The sequence below is a fragment of the Gigantopelta aegis genome, chromosome 5 (genome assembly GCF_016097555.1).
Source record: "Gigantopelta aegis isolate Gae_Host chromosome 5, Gae_host_genome, whole genome shotgun sequence".
Taxonomy (NCBI): domain Eukaryota; kingdom Metazoa; phylum Mollusca; class Gastropoda; order Neomphalida; family Peltospiridae; genus Gigantopelta; species Gigantopelta aegis.
The window spans coordinates 37,349,416-37,368,006 of record NC_054703.1 but is presented as its reverse complement, the minus strand read 5'-3'; the positions used below and the strand labels follow the sequence as shown (position 1 = coordinate 37,368,006).

The 18,591-nt window shown below is 41.9% G+C and overlaps 1 protein-coding gene across 3 annotated transcripts in view; it reads right to left on the bottom strand.

The window, feature by feature from the left end:
* Positions 1-17,371, bottom strand: part of LOC121373729 (coadhesin-like) — a 20,882-nt gene extending 3,511 nt beyond the window's left edge. The window contains exons 1-9 of one of the 3 annotated variants that reach the window (XM_041500485.1): positions 17,296-17,314; positions 12,494-12,622; positions 11,123-11,199; positions 6,933-7,112; positions 5,043-5,228; positions 3,842-4,063; positions 2,537-2,569; positions 1,919-2,125; positions 1,093-1,395 (exon numbers count right to left, since the gene is read on the bottom strand). In XM_041500485.1, the coding sequence (XP_041356419.1) occupies positions 1,093-1,395; positions 1,919-2,125; positions 2,537-2,569; positions 3,842-4,063; positions 5,043-5,228; positions 6,933-7,112; positions 11,123-11,174 (1,183 nt within the window). In that variant the 5' untranslated portion in view covers positions 11,175-11,199; positions 12,494-12,622; positions 17,296-17,314. Of the gene's footprint in view, positions 1-1,088; positions 1,396-1,918; positions 2,126-2,536; positions 2,570-3,841; positions 4,064-5,042; positions 5,229-6,932; positions 7,113-11,122; positions 11,200-12,493; positions 12,623-17,295 lie in introns of all 3 variants that reach the window. The other 2 variants (XM_041500486.1, XM_041500484.1) reach the window with 2 other exon arrangements.
* Positions 17,372-18,591: the final 1,220 nt, after the last annotated feature.

Below are 18,591 nucleotides of genomic sequence, written 5' to 3'. Positions count from 1 at the left end.
TAACAATATTAATGTACATGCCAGATGGAGAAACAAAGTTTGTATTATATTGTAGGAATAAAGCATATTATAAAAATAAATGGTTAAAGTTCTTGGAAATAATTAAAGTAAATTACTGCCCCACTGATAGCTGGAACAAGAACTTTACTAACCATACTAATATCGTGTACATTATAAATGGCAGTCGGGGAAGGAAAGTGTTTTATTTAACGACGCAATCAACACATTTTTCTTTACGGTAATTTGGCGTCAGACATGGTTAATGACTACACAAGCAAGGAAGGAAATTGTTCATCTAACGACGCACTCAACACATTTTATTTACGGTTATATGGCGTCAGACATATGGTTATGGACCACACAGATATATATAGAGAAAACCTGTTGTCGCCACTTCATGGGCTACTCTTTTCGATTAGCAGCAAGAGATCTCTTATATGTACCATCCCAGACATGATAGCACATACCACGGGTTTTGTTACACCAGCTGTGGAACAATAGCCCAATCGGCACACCCATGGAGATCGATCATGCATCAGGCTGTATGACTGAGCTACACCCCGCCCCTGCCTCCGCCCCCGCCCTCCCCACCCAGTTTGGGAAGTAGATCTACTTTTCTTTTATCCTTACCGTATATTTTTATTTAGATTACATTTTATTTAGACTATATTTTATTTCCACTTTGTAATTGCTCTGTTTCATTCTGATATCAATATGTTACATCATTCTCAGATTAAGATTATACAACGGCTGTGTCCTTTGACGTGAGACTTGGAGAGAACAAGTTCTGTTCACAGTATCTAGTTTTGTTTCATAATCATATCTTATTGTTACATGCTGGAGTTAGAAATAACAACCTATTATCTACACTGCGACGTCTTTTGTTCAGTTATTTAAGAACGCCAAAAATATGAAAGGAAAGGTTACACGAATGTTTTTAATTTACAAAACAAAGACAAGAAAAAAAGAAGAAGAAGAGTTTATTTCCCCAGAAATGTCTCTCTCTCTCTCTCTCTCTCTCTCTCTCTCTCTCTCTCTCTCTCTCTCTCTCTCTCTCTCTCTCTCAAACATGTAAAAAGCAACATTACCTACCCTCTTCGCCTGCAGGTCGTATTGTCGTAGAAGATACCGAACCATTAACGCCGTTTACACACTTCAACCAACTGCAGGTCTCCTTGACCACCTTAGTGGATTGTCGCCCCTCACACAAATAAGGACTGACCGACAGGGCGCGCTGCAAACACTGTCTGGTCATGACGACGTGCAGGACACATGCCATGGTGCAGTCCGTCCGTTCCAGCATCCTCCAAGATGACCACTCGCCGTGCACGTGTCTGGGTGTCGCTTCGCTAGAACCGTTAAAACTGCTAGACTGGACGCCAGTGTGTGAAAAGGCTGTAAAATAGCGTTTAGGTAAAACCTTAAACAACCCTTCAATTGCCCATGACAATCGGCAATCGGCAATCAGCAAAGCCGTGGAGATTGCCGTGGAGATTGCCGTGGAGATTTTAGTTCTCGGCGGAACTGTTTTGCCTTGGACTTTATTCAGGTTTGTTTTCAAAGGATTTGGGGGGTTTTTTTGGCTGCTGCTTTTTTTTTTTTTTTTTTTTTTTGCCGTGGACATTTTATTAATTGCAAGGGTTAACCTATTTGGGTACTTCTCTGGCTCTGTTTTACGAAGCCGTCCTAGCGCTAAGATAACCTCAAGTGATAGGCGTACGAGCTCCCATTTTTGTAGGGGGTGGGGGGCAGACTGGTTTTTGCCTCCATTAATCGAAATTAAAGAGACACAGATCGAGAGAGAGAGAGAGAGAGAGAGAGAGAGAGAGAGAGAGAGAGAGAGAGAGAGAGAGAGAGAGAGAGAGAGATAGAGAGGGGGGGGGGGGGGGAGAGGTGAGGATGTCAGAGATATACAGACCGGTAGACAATGTTTTCTTAAGAGTAGAACAGCTATCTCCAATGCAAGATTCAAAGGTGTTGTAAACCGAAGGTCCTTCGCAAGCTCGGCCACCCCCGCTGGGTGGGGGGTTGTTACAGACTCTTGTTGCTAGGACTTCTTGCTTACAGAATGAAGGACAAGCAGATCCAGTGAACGAGTAGCTCCAACTAGACCACGCCCCATCCACTGAAACAGAACACTGTACATGTCAACCCCATTGTCATAAACTATACCCAGTGTCAGCCGAGAACGCCACCCGAGATCACGCCACATCTCTCTCTCTCTCTCTCTCTCTATGTGGGAAGTGGGGGAGGGGGGCAAGAGTTTTTGTTGATCCAGTAGCAGCAACGCACACACACACACACACACACACATACACACACACACGTTTTGGCACCTTCCTACGCCAATATTTCTTTTCTCCATCAGATTCTGTAACTCACTTGCATATATAACCCCATACACACATTCACGTGCACACAACAATTCAAACAGATATACACACAAATACACACAATACAATTCATGCACATTGATACAAATACCACAAACACTACACACACACACACACACACACACACACACACACACACATACCTTTAGTTCCATTTTCAGATATCATATCGATGGCTGAAAAATTAGATGAAAAATTACATTAGTAACAAAAACTGAAGAAACAATATAAGTTGTAGAAGCATCACGAGGGGTATATGGCTTTTTATGTACCCTTTGTGTGTTCTTTTACCCCGAGCCGAAGGCGAGGGGGTAAAAGAGCACACAAAGGGTACATAAAAAGCCATATACCCCGAGAGATGCTTCTACAACGAATTTATCTTGCCGACATGTTAAACCATATAGCGAAATAATCAAAATAACGCCAGACAATAATTGTTAACTATTTATTAACGGAGCCGTACCACGCGGACGCGAACGAAACCACTTGCCAGTGACGAAAAATAGTTCCATCGATAAACGAGTTTTTAACTTCAAATGTTTGTAATACGAAATTGTCTGAAACAGATATTAAAAAACAAAAACAATTTTTTTTTTTTTTTTATCAGAAATGTATGTAGTAAAATAAAATAAATATTAAAAAAAAAAAACCCACAGGAATCGCGCATTAATACAATAACACCACGACCGTAATTAGGTGGCTGATTTCAACATTAAAGCTTTTAAAAGTATTGAAATAGTGTATTTTATAGTAAAAATTAAATTAATTATGTATACTTGATTGATTATCAATGTTATTTATAATCTAATTATTGCTTTAGCATTAACTGGGGTGGCTGAAAACTGTTGGAAATTACAGACGGGGTATTAGAGAATTTGGCTCCGCCCACAGGGGTATAAGGGATTTGTCCAACGGCAAACAACCAATGAGATTAAAGAATTTTACATGAAGGCGAGATAAAGAAAATTGTTTGCATCTCTTTCTTTGTCTGTCAGTCTGTTTGTCTGTCTCTCTCTCTCTCTCTCTCTCTCTCTCTCTGACGCTCTGCCTCCCTCTGTCTCTGTCTGTGTCTCTGTCTGTCTGTCTGTCTCTCTCTCTCTCTGTCTCTTTACCTCCCTCTCTCTCTCTCTCTCTCTCTCTCTCTCTCTCTCTCTCTCTCTCTCTCTCTCTCTCTCTCTCTCTCTCTCTCCCACATTCCTCTATTCCTCCATGTCACTTTCTCCCTCTCTATCCTTCATTCTATCTTTATCGCTCTATATTTCTCTCTCTCTCTCTCTCTCTCTCTCTCTCTCTCTCTCTCTCTCTCTCTCTCTCTCTCTCTCTCTCTCTCTCTCTCTCTCTCTCTCTCTCTCTCTCTCTCTCTCTCTCTCTCTCTCTCTCTCTCTCTCTCTCTCTCTCTCTCTCTCTCTCTCTCTCTCCTCTCCCTCTTCATCCCCACCTGGACTCACTTCGAACACACTTATCTCCTGAACAGTCTTCAACACTGAAGCTATAAGGCGCTCCGTCGCATTCTTTGCCCATTCCGATGGATGGGGGGTCGGTACAGGTCCGGACATATTCCACTGTCCGTCTACAATTTTTCTCACAGGGGCCGGGCCGGAGCTGCCTCCACGATGACCAATGACCGTTCACGGACACGGCACTATCGAAAGTATTGGTGTCAGCCTGTGCTGAAATACGAATTAGATACCTGTTTAAAGTCGCATATTCTTTGTTTTAAAATGCGAATTGGAGACGTGTTTCAGGTCGCATACTTTTGTTTTAAAATGCGAATTGTACACGAGTTTAAGGTCGCATACCTTTGTTTTAAAATACGAATTGGACACGTGTTTAAGGTCGCATACCCTTGTTTTTAGACGGTCTATGATCCCCGTCGGTGGGCCCATTGGGCTATTTCTCGCAACAACACAACTGGTTTATCAGGGTCCGTGGTATGTGCTATCCTGTTTATGAGAAGGTACATATAAAATAGTTCTTGCTACCAACGGAAAAATCTAATAGCCCATGATTACTAAATCGATGCGCTCTAATAGTGTCAAACAAGAAGTTTGTTTTGTTTAACGACACCACTAGAGCACATGATTTATTAATCATCGGCTATTGCATGTCAAACATGGTAATTTTGACACAGTCATAGAGGCAAACCGCTAGTCTTCCATTAGTAGCAAGGGATGTTTTATATGCACCATCCCACAGACAGGATAAACCATACCACAGCCTTTGATATATCAGTCGTGGTGCACTGGCTGGAAAGAGAAATAGCTCAATTGGCCCACCGACGGGGATCGACCCTAGATCGACCGCGCATCAGGCGGGCGCTTTACCACTGGGCTACATCCCGCACCAGTGTCAGGCAAACGTTTTCGTAAAACCGCCGTAGGCAATGACTAAACACACGTCATAACACTTGACGTCATAGCCTACGATGGATCGTAACGCTAAGATGGGCTTCGAAAATCCCTAGGCAGGTTATCAGCCAGTGGCGGATCTAAGGAGAGGGGTTGAAGAATCTTTCGGAAACATTTGTGGCCTGGGCCGCATGTCATTGCCCACCCCCCCCCCCCCCACTCCCCTCCAGTATATTTTCTGGATCCCCCTCCCCTCCAGTATATTTTCTGGATCCGCCACTGTCAGCCATGGAAATATTACCATGGTCACACAGGTCGTCGTCGCAGTCCTCTTCCAGAACACTAACGGGACTTCCGACACACGCGAGACCGCCGTGGTCGGAGAGCCGACCAGAAAAACACCACCTCGACATCCACAATAGTCGACGGCACGTGGCCTGACACCTGTGAGTGTAGGTTTCTTCCCACGCTGACCACTGGTCGTGCACTGAAAAGGTAATATTTTAAAGGAAGGAAGGAAATGTTTTATTTAACGACGCACTCAACACATAGGTAATATTTAAAAACACAACATTAAAGCTTGGGGGTTTTTTAACGACAATTTTTTTCTTTTTTTTTTTTATCCCACTGCTTCCCGATCTGGCAACTCTTCCTATCTTTCAACTTCTTTCGTTGTTCACCTCCACATCCCAGTCCTCGTCTCTCCAACCGCGACAGATGCTTCTTTCCTGTGGCTATCTGTGCCACACAACTGTTATTCCCCATCAGCTTTTAGCTGTGGGCTTAGTCTGACCACTTCGGTGAGTGCTCAGTAGTTACTTCTGGCATTGTTAAGAGGCACTTGTAACCACCTACTATGCACCCCTACTACCGGCGGTCGTTAGTTTGTGCCGTGGGTCAGACCAGCTTTATTAGCGGCAAAGGACGAGGATGCCAGGTGGCTGCAGGGAAATACACAGAGACTGCACCAGTGGAGGACGTTGAGACAGGTAGGCGATGGTGTGGACAGCTTAGAAGACAGAGTCGAAGGAAACTGACAGAAAGGGGGGTTTAACGACAAAATTAGAAGTTAGAACACGTTGATTTATGAATTATTATCGGCTACTGAATGTCGAGAGAGAGAGAGAGAGAGAGAGAGAGAGAGAGAGAGAGAGAGAGAGAGAGAGAGAGAGAGAGATATCAAAATCCCGAGAGAGAGTAAAATCCGTTACTCCCACATAAGTTTGTTTGTCTTTCAGTATCAACGGTGATATAAGTTTGGCAGCCCCTGAAAATTAATATTCGTTTAGTTCAACATAGCCCGAGTACTCTGACGGTAAGAGAGCTAGGCAGACATTTCGACAGTTACCAACACTCTCTAACTGGTTACAAAGCGTTCATAACTGCCCACAGTTCCGTCTAGCTCTCTTAGTCAGTTAATGTTTGTTTAGTTTAACATAGCCCGAGTACTGTGACGGTAAGAGAGCTAGGCAGACATTTCGACAGTTATCAACACTCTCTAACTGGTTACAAAGCGTTCATAACTGCCCACAGTTCCGTCTAGCTCTCTTAGTCAGTTAAAGTTTGTTTTGTTTAACATAGCCCGAGTACTGTGACGGTAAGAGAGCTAGGCAGACATTTCGACAGTTACCAACACTCTCTAACTGGTTACAAAGCGTTCATAACTGCCCACAGTTCCGTCTAGCTCTCTTAGTCAGTTAAAGTTTGTTTTGTTTAACGGCGTCACTCTGGGGCGCTGCCAGAGAGGAAAAAAGAACCGCCGAGGCAAACCCAGACCTGTGAAATAAATATCAGTGTCATGGGAACAATAAAATAGATTTGAGGAAATTCCTCATGCTTGCTACGCCATTGCCGCTAGAGGACATTGATTTATTAATCATCGGCCATTGAATGTCAAACATTTCGTCACTTTGACATATAGTCTTAGAGAGGAAATCCGCTACATTTCTTTTTTTCATTAGTAGCAAGGGGCCTTTTATATGCACCATCCCACAGACATGATAGCACATACCACGTCCTTTGATATACCAGTCATGTTGGTGCATTGGCTGGAACGAGAAATGTATCAGAGAACACCCGCTACATGCTTCTAGCCCCGACAACTAAAGATACTTTTAATGATTATATTTAAATGAATCCCAGTTTCTGGAGTAGTATATTGTAAACCGATCTCTCTGATTCGTTTACCTACCTTCAGGACAGTCTTCGTCTGCGCATGCCTCCTGGCTGATCTTTTGACCGCTGCCCGGACACGGGTTGTTGTTGTTTGTTGTCGTGTCGGTGCAGTTCCGTCTGAAGTTGACCACCCTGATACAGCGTTCAGAACACCTGCCAGCCAAACCTCGCCCCCAGGCCGACCACTCCGCGTAACCTGTAGGTGACATAGTACCAAAGAAGAGAGTTCCGTGTCAGAGTTCGAGGTGCACGGAGTAAAAGCAGCTGTGGGTGTGATTGGTAGTAATATATGACATTGATTATTTGTGCAAATATTATTATCCATTGACAATAAATAAATACACTTTTATTTGTTATACAGCTGTTATGCTGTATATACCAGAGGTTGAAACTAATGCGGGGTACCCCCAAAAAATAGAAGTGTAATTTTCAGCAAAAATGACGGTTGCTATTAAAAACATTAATTAAATATCTTAAATGGTATGTGACCCCCCCCCCCCCCCCCCCCCCCCCCATCTTCTTGCAGGTAGATTAGATGTGAGGTGCCACACATTTTTATTACTGTACGTCCTGGGTGTGTTCATACGCTGCTATATCAGTTGTATTAGTAAACGTTAACATTATCGGCAATAGGAATTGATTTGGTCAATTAGAACCTGAAACAGGGCGTTAGTTTTACTGAATAAAGTATAGTATATCGGGTCGCGTAGAGCCGGTTTATCCTACTAGCACATGTAGCACTGATACATTATATCAGAAGACACTCGGGGAGTATCCTCTATGTATATACAAACCACGTGATATCAGAAGACACTCGGGGAGTATCCTCTATGTATATACAAACCACATGATATCAGAAGACACACTGGGAGTATCCTCTATGTATATACAAACCACATGATATCAGAAGACACATTGGGAGTATCCTCTATGTATATACAAACCACGTGATATCAGAAGACACTCGGGGAGTATCCTCTATGTATATACAAACCACATGATATCAGAAGACACACTGGGAGTATCCTCTATGTATATACAAACCACATGATATCAGAAGAAACATTGGGAGTATCCTCTATGTATATACAAACCACGTGATATCAGAAGACACTCGGGGAGTATCCTCTATGTATATACAAACCACATTATATCAGAAGACACTCGGGGAGTATCCTCTATGTATATACAAACCACATTATATCAGAAGACACTCGGGGAGTATCCTCTATGTATATACAAACCACGTGATATCAGAAGACACTCGGGGAGTATCCTCTATGTATATACAAACCACATGATATCAGAAGACACACTGGGAGTATCCTCTATGTATATACAAACCACATGATATCAGAAGACACATTGGGAGTATCCTCTATGTATATACAAACCACATGATATCAGAAGACACTATAGGAGTATCCTCTATGTATATACAAACCACATTATATCAGAAGACACTCGGGGAGTACCCTCTGTGTATATACAAACCACATTATATCAGAAGACACTCTAGGAGTATCCTCTGTGTATATACAAACCACATGATATCAGAAGACACTCGGGGAGTATCTCTGTGCATATACAAACCACATTATATCAGAAGACACTCGGGGAGTATCCTCTATGTATATACAAACCACATGATATCAGAAGACACACTGGGAGTATCCTCTATGTATATACAAACCACATGATATCAGAAGACACATTGAGAGTATCCTCTATGTATATACAAACCACATGATATCAGAAGACACTATAGGAGTATCATCTATGTATATACAAACCACATTATATCAGAAGACACTCGGGGAGTACCCTCTGTGTATATACAAACCACATTATATCAGAAGACACTCTAGGAGTATCCTCTGTGTATATACAAACCACATGATATCAGAAGACACTCGGGGAGTATCTCTGTGCATATACAAACCACATTATATCGGAAGACACTCGGGGAGTATCCTCTATGTATATACAAACCACATGATATCAGAAGACACACGGGGAGTATCCTCTGTGTATATACAAACCACATGATATCAGAAGACACTCGGGGAGTATCCTCTGTGTATATACAAACCACATTATATCGGAAGACACTCTAGGAGTAACCTCTATGTATATACAAACCACATTATATCAGAAGACACTCTAGGAGTATCCTCTTGGTATATACAAACCACATGATATCAGAAGACACTCGGGGAGTATCCTCTGTGTATATACAAACCACACTATATCAGAAGACACACGGGGAGTATACTCTGTGTATATACAAACCACATGATATCAGAAGACACTCTAGGGGTATCCTTTGTGTATATACAAAACACACAATATCAGAAGACACTCTGGGAGTATTCTCTATATACAAACCACATTATATCAGAAGACACTCGGGGAGTATCCTCTGTGTATATAGAAACCACATGCTATCAGAAGACACTCTGGGAGTATCCTCTATGTATATACAAACCACATGATATCGGAAGACACTCGGGGAGTATCCTCTGTGTATATACAAACCACAATATATCAGAAGACACTCGGGGAGTATCCTCTATGTATATAAAAACCACATTATATCAGAAGACACTCTAGGAGTATCCTCTGTGTATATACAAACCACATGATATCAGAAGACACTCGGGGAGTATCCTCTATGTATATACAAACCACATGATATCAGAAGACACACTGGGAGTATCCTCTATGTATATACAAACCACATTAGTAAACGTTAACATTATCGGCAATAGGAATTGATTTGGTCAATTAGAACCTGAAACAGGGCGTTAGTTTTACTGAATAAAGTATAGTATATCGGGTCGCGTAGAGCCGGTTTATCCTACTAGCACATGTAGCACTGATACATTATATCAGAAGACACTCGTGGAGTATCCTCTATGTATATACAATCCACGTGATATCAGAAGACACTCGGGGAGTATCCTTTTTGTATATACAAACCACATGATATCAGAAGACACACTGGGAGTATCCTCTATGTATATACAAACCACATGATATCAGAAGACACATTGGGAGTATCCTCTATGTATATACAAACCACATGATATCAGAAGACACTATAGGAGTATCCTCTATGTATATACAAACCACATTATATCAGAAGACACTCGGGGAGTACCCTCTGTGTATATACAAACCACATTATATCAGAAGACACTCTAGGAGTATCCTCTGTGTATATACAAACCACATGATATCAGAAGACACTCGGGGAGTATCTCTGTGCATATACAAACCACATTATATCAGAAGACACTCGGGGAGTATCCTCTATGTATATACAAACCACATGATATCAGAAGACACACTGGGAGTATCCTCTATGTATATACAAACCACATGATATCAGAAGACACATTGAGAGTATCCTCTATGTATATACAAACCACATGATATCAGAAGACACTATAGGAGTATCCTCTATGTATATACAAACCACATTATATCAGAAGACACTCGGGGAGTACCCTCTGTGTATATACAAACCACATTATATCAGAAGACACTCTAGGAGTATCCTCTGTGTATATACAAACCACATGATATCAGAAGACACTCGGGGAGTATCTCTGTGCATATACATACCACATTATATCAGAAGACACTCGGGGAGAATCCTCTATGTATATACAAACCACATGATATCAGAAGACACACTGGGAGTATCCTCTATGTATATACAAACCACATGATATCAGAAGACACACTGGGAGTATCCTCTATGTATAGAAAAAACACATTATATCAGAAGACACTCTAGGAGTAACCTCTATGTATATACAAACTACATTATATCAGAAGACACTCTAGGAGTATCCTCTTGGTATATACAAACCACATGATATCAGAAGACACAGAAGACACTCGGGGGAGTATCCTCTCGGGGAATATCCTCTATGTATATACAAACCACACATATATCAGAAGACACTCTAGGAGTATCCTCTGTGTATATACAAACCACAAGATATCAGAAGACACTCGGGGAGTATCCTCTATGTATATAAAAACCACATTATATCAGAAGACACTCTAGGAGTATCCTCTATGTATATACAAACCACATGATATCAGAAGACACTCGGGGAGTATCCTCTGTGTATATACAAACCACATGATATCAGAAGACACTCTAGGAGTATCCTCTATGTATATACAAACCACATGATATCAGAAGTCCGTGGATGATCAGAGCACGCTGTATGGTCGTCATGGTAGTTTCAAGACTAAACAGTCACCTGAAAATAAAAGTGAATACTTCAAAGTATAACATGATAACAAACCTCTCATAATATACAGACCCTGCTATTGCCCACAGCAATCGGCAATGATGAAGTGGTGATTTTAATTATCCACGACATTTTTATTATTTTTATTTTTTATTAAGTTTATTTTTTATTTTTTATTTTCTTCTTCTTATTATTATTATTATTTTATTTTATGGTGTGGTTTTTTTTTTTGGGGGGGGGTTGTGGTGGAGTGGTAAAGCGCTCGCTTGGTGCGCTGTCGGTTTGGGATCGATTCCCGTCGGTCGGCCCATTGGGTTACTTCTCGTTCCAGCCAGTGCACACCACGACTTGTGTATCAAATGCCGTGGTATGCGCTGTCCTGCCTGTGGGACGGTGCATATAAAAGATCCCATCCTACTAATGGAAAAAAATGTAGCGGGTTTACTCTCTGAGACTATATGCCAGAATTACCACATGTTTGACACCCAAATGATAAATAAATCAATGTGCTCTAGTGGTGTCGTTAAACAAAACAAAATTATTATTATTTATGTTTTTTATTTTCGTGGCATATTGTTTTGCCATAAACATTTTTTGCATTTGTATACTAGTATTGAATATCGAATCCTTACACAAGACAATTAGTATTTGTTTGGTTAACGACACCACTAGAGCACATTGATTTATTAATCATCGGTTATTGGTTTGTTTGTTTTATTTAACGACGCTACTAGAGCACATTGATTTTTTATCTTATCATCGGCTATTGGACGTCAAACATATGGTCATTCTGACACTGTTTTTAGAGGACACCCTTTGTCGCCACATAGGCTACTCTTTTTACGACGTCGGGCATACGGTTAAGGACCACACAGATATTGAGAGAGGAAACCCGCTGTCGCCACTTCATGGGCTACTCTTTTCGATTAGCAGCAATGGATTTTTTATATGCACTATCCCACAGACAGGATAATACATACCATGGCCTTTATTACACCAGTTGTGGAGCACTGGCTGGAACGAGAAATAGCCCAATGGGTCCACCGACAGGGATCGATCCTAGACCGATCGCACATCAAGCGAAAGCATTACCACTGGGTTACGAGTTTTTGAAGAATTTATGAAAACTACGTAACCCTAGGATTCCTGTTATTGTATTCGCATAAACTGTTGTTTAAATCAATAAGTTTAAATTATCAGTGTTGGTTTAAGGACCCACGGAGCCTGTAGTACAAACATCAGCGGGGCCCTCTTTCCCAGGATATATATTTTGCAGCCCCCTCGGGAAGAGGGGAAAAATTACCTGAGAAAAATAAAAGTAGGCCTACACATCACCGCGGCGTCCCCTGACGCGCGGGGCCCGTAGCACGTGCTACGTGTACTTCTGGGATAACCCGTCTCTGAGTTTAATAACATTCCACGACGCCTACACCTTACAAAAGAAGAAGCTGTATTTAGTTTTACCATAATATTATTTACGGGGAAATGCTGAAAATATCTACTGGCTTCTAAGTATTGTTGTTGAGTACACATGGGCGTACATAGGATTTTGAAAAGGGGGGTTCCAAAATAGATTGCAGAGATATTGGGCATATATTTCTATGTTGAGTCAGATATCAATGTCAGATATATTAAATTATTAAAAAAGCGATTCCAGGGGGGGGGGGGGGGGGTGTCGGTCGAACCCATCGAACCCCCCCCCCCCCCCCCCAATGTACGCCCATGGTACAGTGCTGGCGCACCTAAGAATTCAAAAACCATTTTCTATGTGCATGAACACTGACATACTTAATAAAATGTGTCTCTCACCAATGAAGCCGTGCATAATCTGAGATACACTACAAACTGTTTTATGTCTGTAGTAAATAAACATTTTAAAATGGTGCATAAATCTAGGCACCCCCTGTGATTCGGCGCAGTAGATGTGGATCGGTGATCCCGCTATTTATAGACCGCACATGACCTCACTTTGTAGCCCATAAACGCTACACTATTGTCCCAGGATTATTTTAACACTTTTTTGTTTTGTCTTGTTACAAATATTACTATCAAAATAAATTATCACACATGATACATCCCATGATCGGTTTTCAAATCGTTTTGAGTGGCACAGTTTGTCATTACTGTATATGCACGTTCATTGCTATGCATGGCTAAGATCTCTACATGGATTTACCGGCCTCGGTGGCGTCGTGGTTAGGCCATCGGTCTACAGGCTGGTAGGTACTGGGTTCGGATCCCAGTCGACGCATGGGATTTTAAAAAGTGAAATGGCAGGTGGCGAACAAATGCATGCAGTTTGTCCTAGGAAACGTCGGCTAAGTCGATATTTTTTTTCAAGATTTTAGTGTGAAAAATAAAATGTGAGGGAAATATATCGTTAATTAAAAGGAGAATAATTATCGTAGCTGTTAACAATGAGGTTCGGACTTTAGTGGCAGTCCTCTACCGTCCTCGGTGGCGCAGTGGTTAAGCCATCGGACTGCAGGCTGGTAGATTACAGGGTTCGCAGCCCGGTACCGGTTTCAACCCAGAGCGAGCTCTTAAGGACTCAATGGATAGGTGTAAGACCACTACACCCTCTTCTCTCTCACTAACCACTAACCAACTAACAACTAACCCACTGCCCTGGACAGACAGGTCAGAAACCTTCCAGGACAGCGTGCTTGAACCTTAATTGGATATAATCACGAAAATAAGTTGCGGTGATGCAAGAGGGACAGAATCTCCAGTAAAGGATCTCTTTGGCAGTGGCTGTTCTATACGGTGTGTACTACCAAATCAAATCCCATAGACGACAATAGTAGCCTAACATATGTGGCTAAAACTCCTACCTGCAACGTATCAACCGACATAAACGCCACGGATATAAATACTACCACCCCTCACACTTAAACTGAATCAGAAAAAAATTGGGGGTCAAGCTGCTCGTTTCTGAGATAACGGGTAGCGTCTATGACTACCCTAGTTCAGAACAAAATTCGAGTACTTTTTTTTTACAGGTACCCCATACATGTTTCAAGCACAAGGCTACTTGACACATTGGTACTAGATGAAAAAAAGTTGCTTATTTTTCTTACCCAGATGAAACTATTATTTTTTACAACCAACACACTCACATTTATAACCAATCACAGGACTTGTTGTGTTCACTTCTCTATCAAAAGTTCGGTGCACCTCGAACTTTGACCCAGCCAGAAGTTATTTGGTTTAGTACTACCTATAGACGAGGCACTAGATAGAGATTCATGGAATCAACCACTATTTTGCCTAATTTCCATTCATCTCTGCAATGTGCAGTGATACGGCCTTCCACGAAGCCACATCGCGGCATAACTTATTATCGTCGTAAATTACAGTAACGGATCCAGAAAAGTCTACTTTTTTTTCTTCTGCTTTTTTTTTTTGGGGGGGGGGGGGAGGGCAATGACATGAGGCGGAATGCCAATGGAACTTTGGGGGAGGTTTGGAGGGGATCGTAAAAAAATAAATAAAAAAATAATATATAATAAAATTACAACTGTCGCAAAGTTTAGGAGGGGCAGGCCCCTGCCCCAAACCAACCCACCCCAGACCGCCTCTGGAAACTTTGCAATTGGTACGGGACACTAACGTCGATGTTAAACGACAGTTAGATGATGATTTGATGATTTTCGAGAAAGGAAAGAAAGAAATGTTTTATTTAACGACGCACTCAACTCATTTTATTTACGGTTATATGGCGTCAGACATATGGTTAAGGACCACACAGATTTTGAGAGGAAACCCGCTGTCGCCACTACATGGGCTACTCTTCCGATTAGCAGCAAGGGATCTTTTATTTGCACTTCCCATAGGCAGGATAGCACAAACCATGGCCTTTGTTGAACCAGTTATGGATCACTGGTCGGTGTAAGTGGTTTACACCTACCCATTGAGCCTTGCGGAGCACTCACTCAGGGTTTGAAGTCTGTATCTGGATTAAAAATCCCATGCCTCGACTGGGATCTGAACCCAGTACCTACCGGCCTGTAGACCGATGGCCTACCACGACGCCACCGAGGCCGGTTTCGAGGAAGGATACGAACTGTGTGTTTAAACATTGTATCTAATTATAAATATACACACAGGTCCTCAACCATGTGTCTGACGCCACATAACCGTACACCGGCCTCGGTGGCGTCGTGGTAGGTCATCGGTCTACAGGCTGGTAGATACTGGGTTCGGATCCCAGTCGAGGCATGGGATTTTTAATCCAGATACCGACTCCAATGGGTAAGTGTAAACCACTTGCACCGACCAGTGATCTATAACTGGTTCAACAAAGGCCATGGTTTGTGCTATTCTGCCTGTGGGAAGCGCAAATATAAGAACCCTTGCTGCTAATCGGAAAGAGTAGCCCATGTAGTGGCGACAGCGGGTTTCCTCTCAAAATCTGTGTGGTCCTTAACCATATGTCTAACGCCATATAACCATATAACCGTAAATAAAATGAGTGCGTCGTTAAATAAAACATTTCTTTCTTTCTTTTTGTCTACATGGATTTTTTTTTTCTTTTCTGGGGTAGATTATGCACACGTGTGACGTGGATCTTATTTCCCTTTTATATGTTGTAACAATGTGACAATTATGAACTGGACTGACTGTCAAGTACGGTGTTAAAACTCGTTTTGTTTGCATTTTTCTGTTTTCCTTTTCAGTTTAAATAAAAATAACCGAACAAAAAAGAGAATTATAGGCCTACCGTTTACTAGGCCCCTACAATTTAAAAAACACGGGAAAGGTGTTTTTAGACTGGTTTTAACATTCTTAATATCAGTATTACAATAAGGCTGAACTACTTCGCGTTTATACACGAAAACACGTGAATAATTTTTTTTCTTCTTCAAATTATGATATATAATTATTGGTAATTCTAATAATGTTTAATTTCACCCTTAACAATAAATATGTTGATACTTGATTAATCATTGAAAAAGGAACTGAGCTTTAATTCGCTAAAAACACTAAAAAAACCCCACCGACAACGTGACAACTTCCGGTGGCGGATCCAGAAAATCCGTTTGGGGGAGGGGGGGGGCAATGACATGAGGCGGAATGCCAATGGAACTTTAGGGGAGGTTTGGATGGGATCGTAAAAAAACAAAAAGGAAATTAATATATAATAAAATTATAACTGTCACAAAATTTGGGGGGCGGGCCCTGCTCCCCCCTCCCCCGAGATCCGCCTTTGACTTCCTAAGCGTACTTTCAAGGTCTCACTACACAGATCACTTCCGGGTGAGAGTTGATTGATCACTGTCCGCTATAGTTCCTAATCGTGGCACATGTTATGGTTCATATATTCACTTCTAGGAAATGGTGAAGAATTAAAACAATATGTATGTTTAATGGTAAGCCTTCTGGCTGTATTTTGCCCATGTTATTTTGTAATATTGTGCATCGACCTTTTGGGACATGGGTATATAGCGCAAGTGACAGCAGGAGTGAATCGGTTAATGAACCACCTGTTCGGACCGGTACTACAGCCAGATGCGGTCATACAGCAAAAAACTGAGACGGAAATGTTCACAATTTTGGAGTGAATATAAATGCTTATATAATGTATGTTCGCAATGGTGTATGTTGTTAGTGCCAACGAGAACCCGTTCTATGGCAATCTTCGCTTGAAGTTGGGCAGTTTAACATGGGTTTCAATGGCAGATGACATCTGTGTAATGAGACCCAAGAGCAAAATACTAAGTGCGCCGAATCACCGGACGCGCCAATACACCGGACTTTTCAAGTAAGTCAAGCAAAGAACTGTGAACAGCGTTATAGTTTAAGTATCTACGCAATTTAATAACTTAAAATCTCCAAGAGAAGTATTTATAAAGTAGTAGTTAATATAAGAACTGTGCTTATCGCATAGATGTCGGAAGCGTGGGGGTGGGGGTGTATGTGGGGCCGGGGGCACTGTTCTGCAACTCTATAGCTATTGCTCTCCTGGATAAAAGGAGAATATTACTGCCCTCCCTCGTTCCCACCACCCGTTGTAGACATCTTCCGACGTCTATACATGTATTGTCAGCATAGACTTAATCTGAAGACGATAATAATACAAACAAAAGTATACAAAATACATACACATTTGTTCTTTCTATGAAAACGGCTAGTGACGTCCATCTGCAAATGCACATTTGATGACGTCACTAGAAGATGGTTCACCAGGATAACAAATGACGTCACAATGTGTAATTTGTGGACGACACTACATTGTTTGAGTATATGGGCCCAATTTCACAAAACATCGTCAGCCTAGTTTTGCACATAAACGTAAATCTACGATTAAACCATAATTGTTATTACTATTATAGTACAACAAATATAGTTAAAAGTACACGTATTTCATTTTATTTTTGTCCTTAAACGGTTCCATCTTCTGTAATGATGTAAATTTCTTTGTGAAATAGATTATAGATGCTAAACACCTGTAAATGTATGCATGATATAGACGTAAACTTACAATGTTTCGTAAAATAGGCCCCAGACACGGATATAGCATATTAAAGGCGGGGGGTGGGGGGTGGGAGGTGGGGGCGGGGGGGGGGGGGGGGGGGGGGGGAGGGATTAAGGTAGTGCAAGGTAGTTCGATAGCGTTGATAAACCAGACTTCTCACCTTATTTCCATTAGTAGCAAGGGATCTTTTATATGCCTCATCGGTTTGGGATCGATTCCCGTCGGTGGGCCCACTGGGCTATTTCTCGTTCCTGTCAGTGCACCACGCAGGCGCGTGCGCAAGGGGGGGGTGTTTGGGAGTCGACACCCCCCCCCCCCCCGCTCAAGGCAAAAAATAGCCTTGAATAGCCTTAGAAGGGGTCAATTTTTCAACATTTTCGGGGGGAGGGCCCCCCAGACCCACCGCCACGGGCTTCGCGCCTGCGGCGTTCGCGGTGTCAGGCTTCGCCAGACACCGCGACCCCCTCCCCCCCTGCAAAATTTCCTGCGCACGCCCCTGCCACGACTGGTATATGAAAGGACGTCGTATGTGCTATCCTGTCTATGGGATGGTGCATATAAAATATCCCGTGCTGCTAATCGAAAAGAGTAGCCCATGAAGTGGCGACCGCGGGTTTCCCCCCTCAACATCTGTGTGGTCCTTAACCATATAACCGTAAATAAAAATGTGTTGAAAACGTTGTTAAATAAAATATTTCCTCCCTTCTTCATTGGAAATGTAAACTCCTTATTCTTTGAATTAGCTTCATTTGAACCCGTTGTATCCCAAACCAATAAGACGCTAAACATAGGTTCTTCATTAAATAGACATACCCTAGTTTTTAAACACTAAGGCATATTTTTACTATTAGAGCCGGTTTTAACAACTGAAATCGTACTATACTATACTTAGATTTTATTGTTTAGATTATTCATATCTGTAC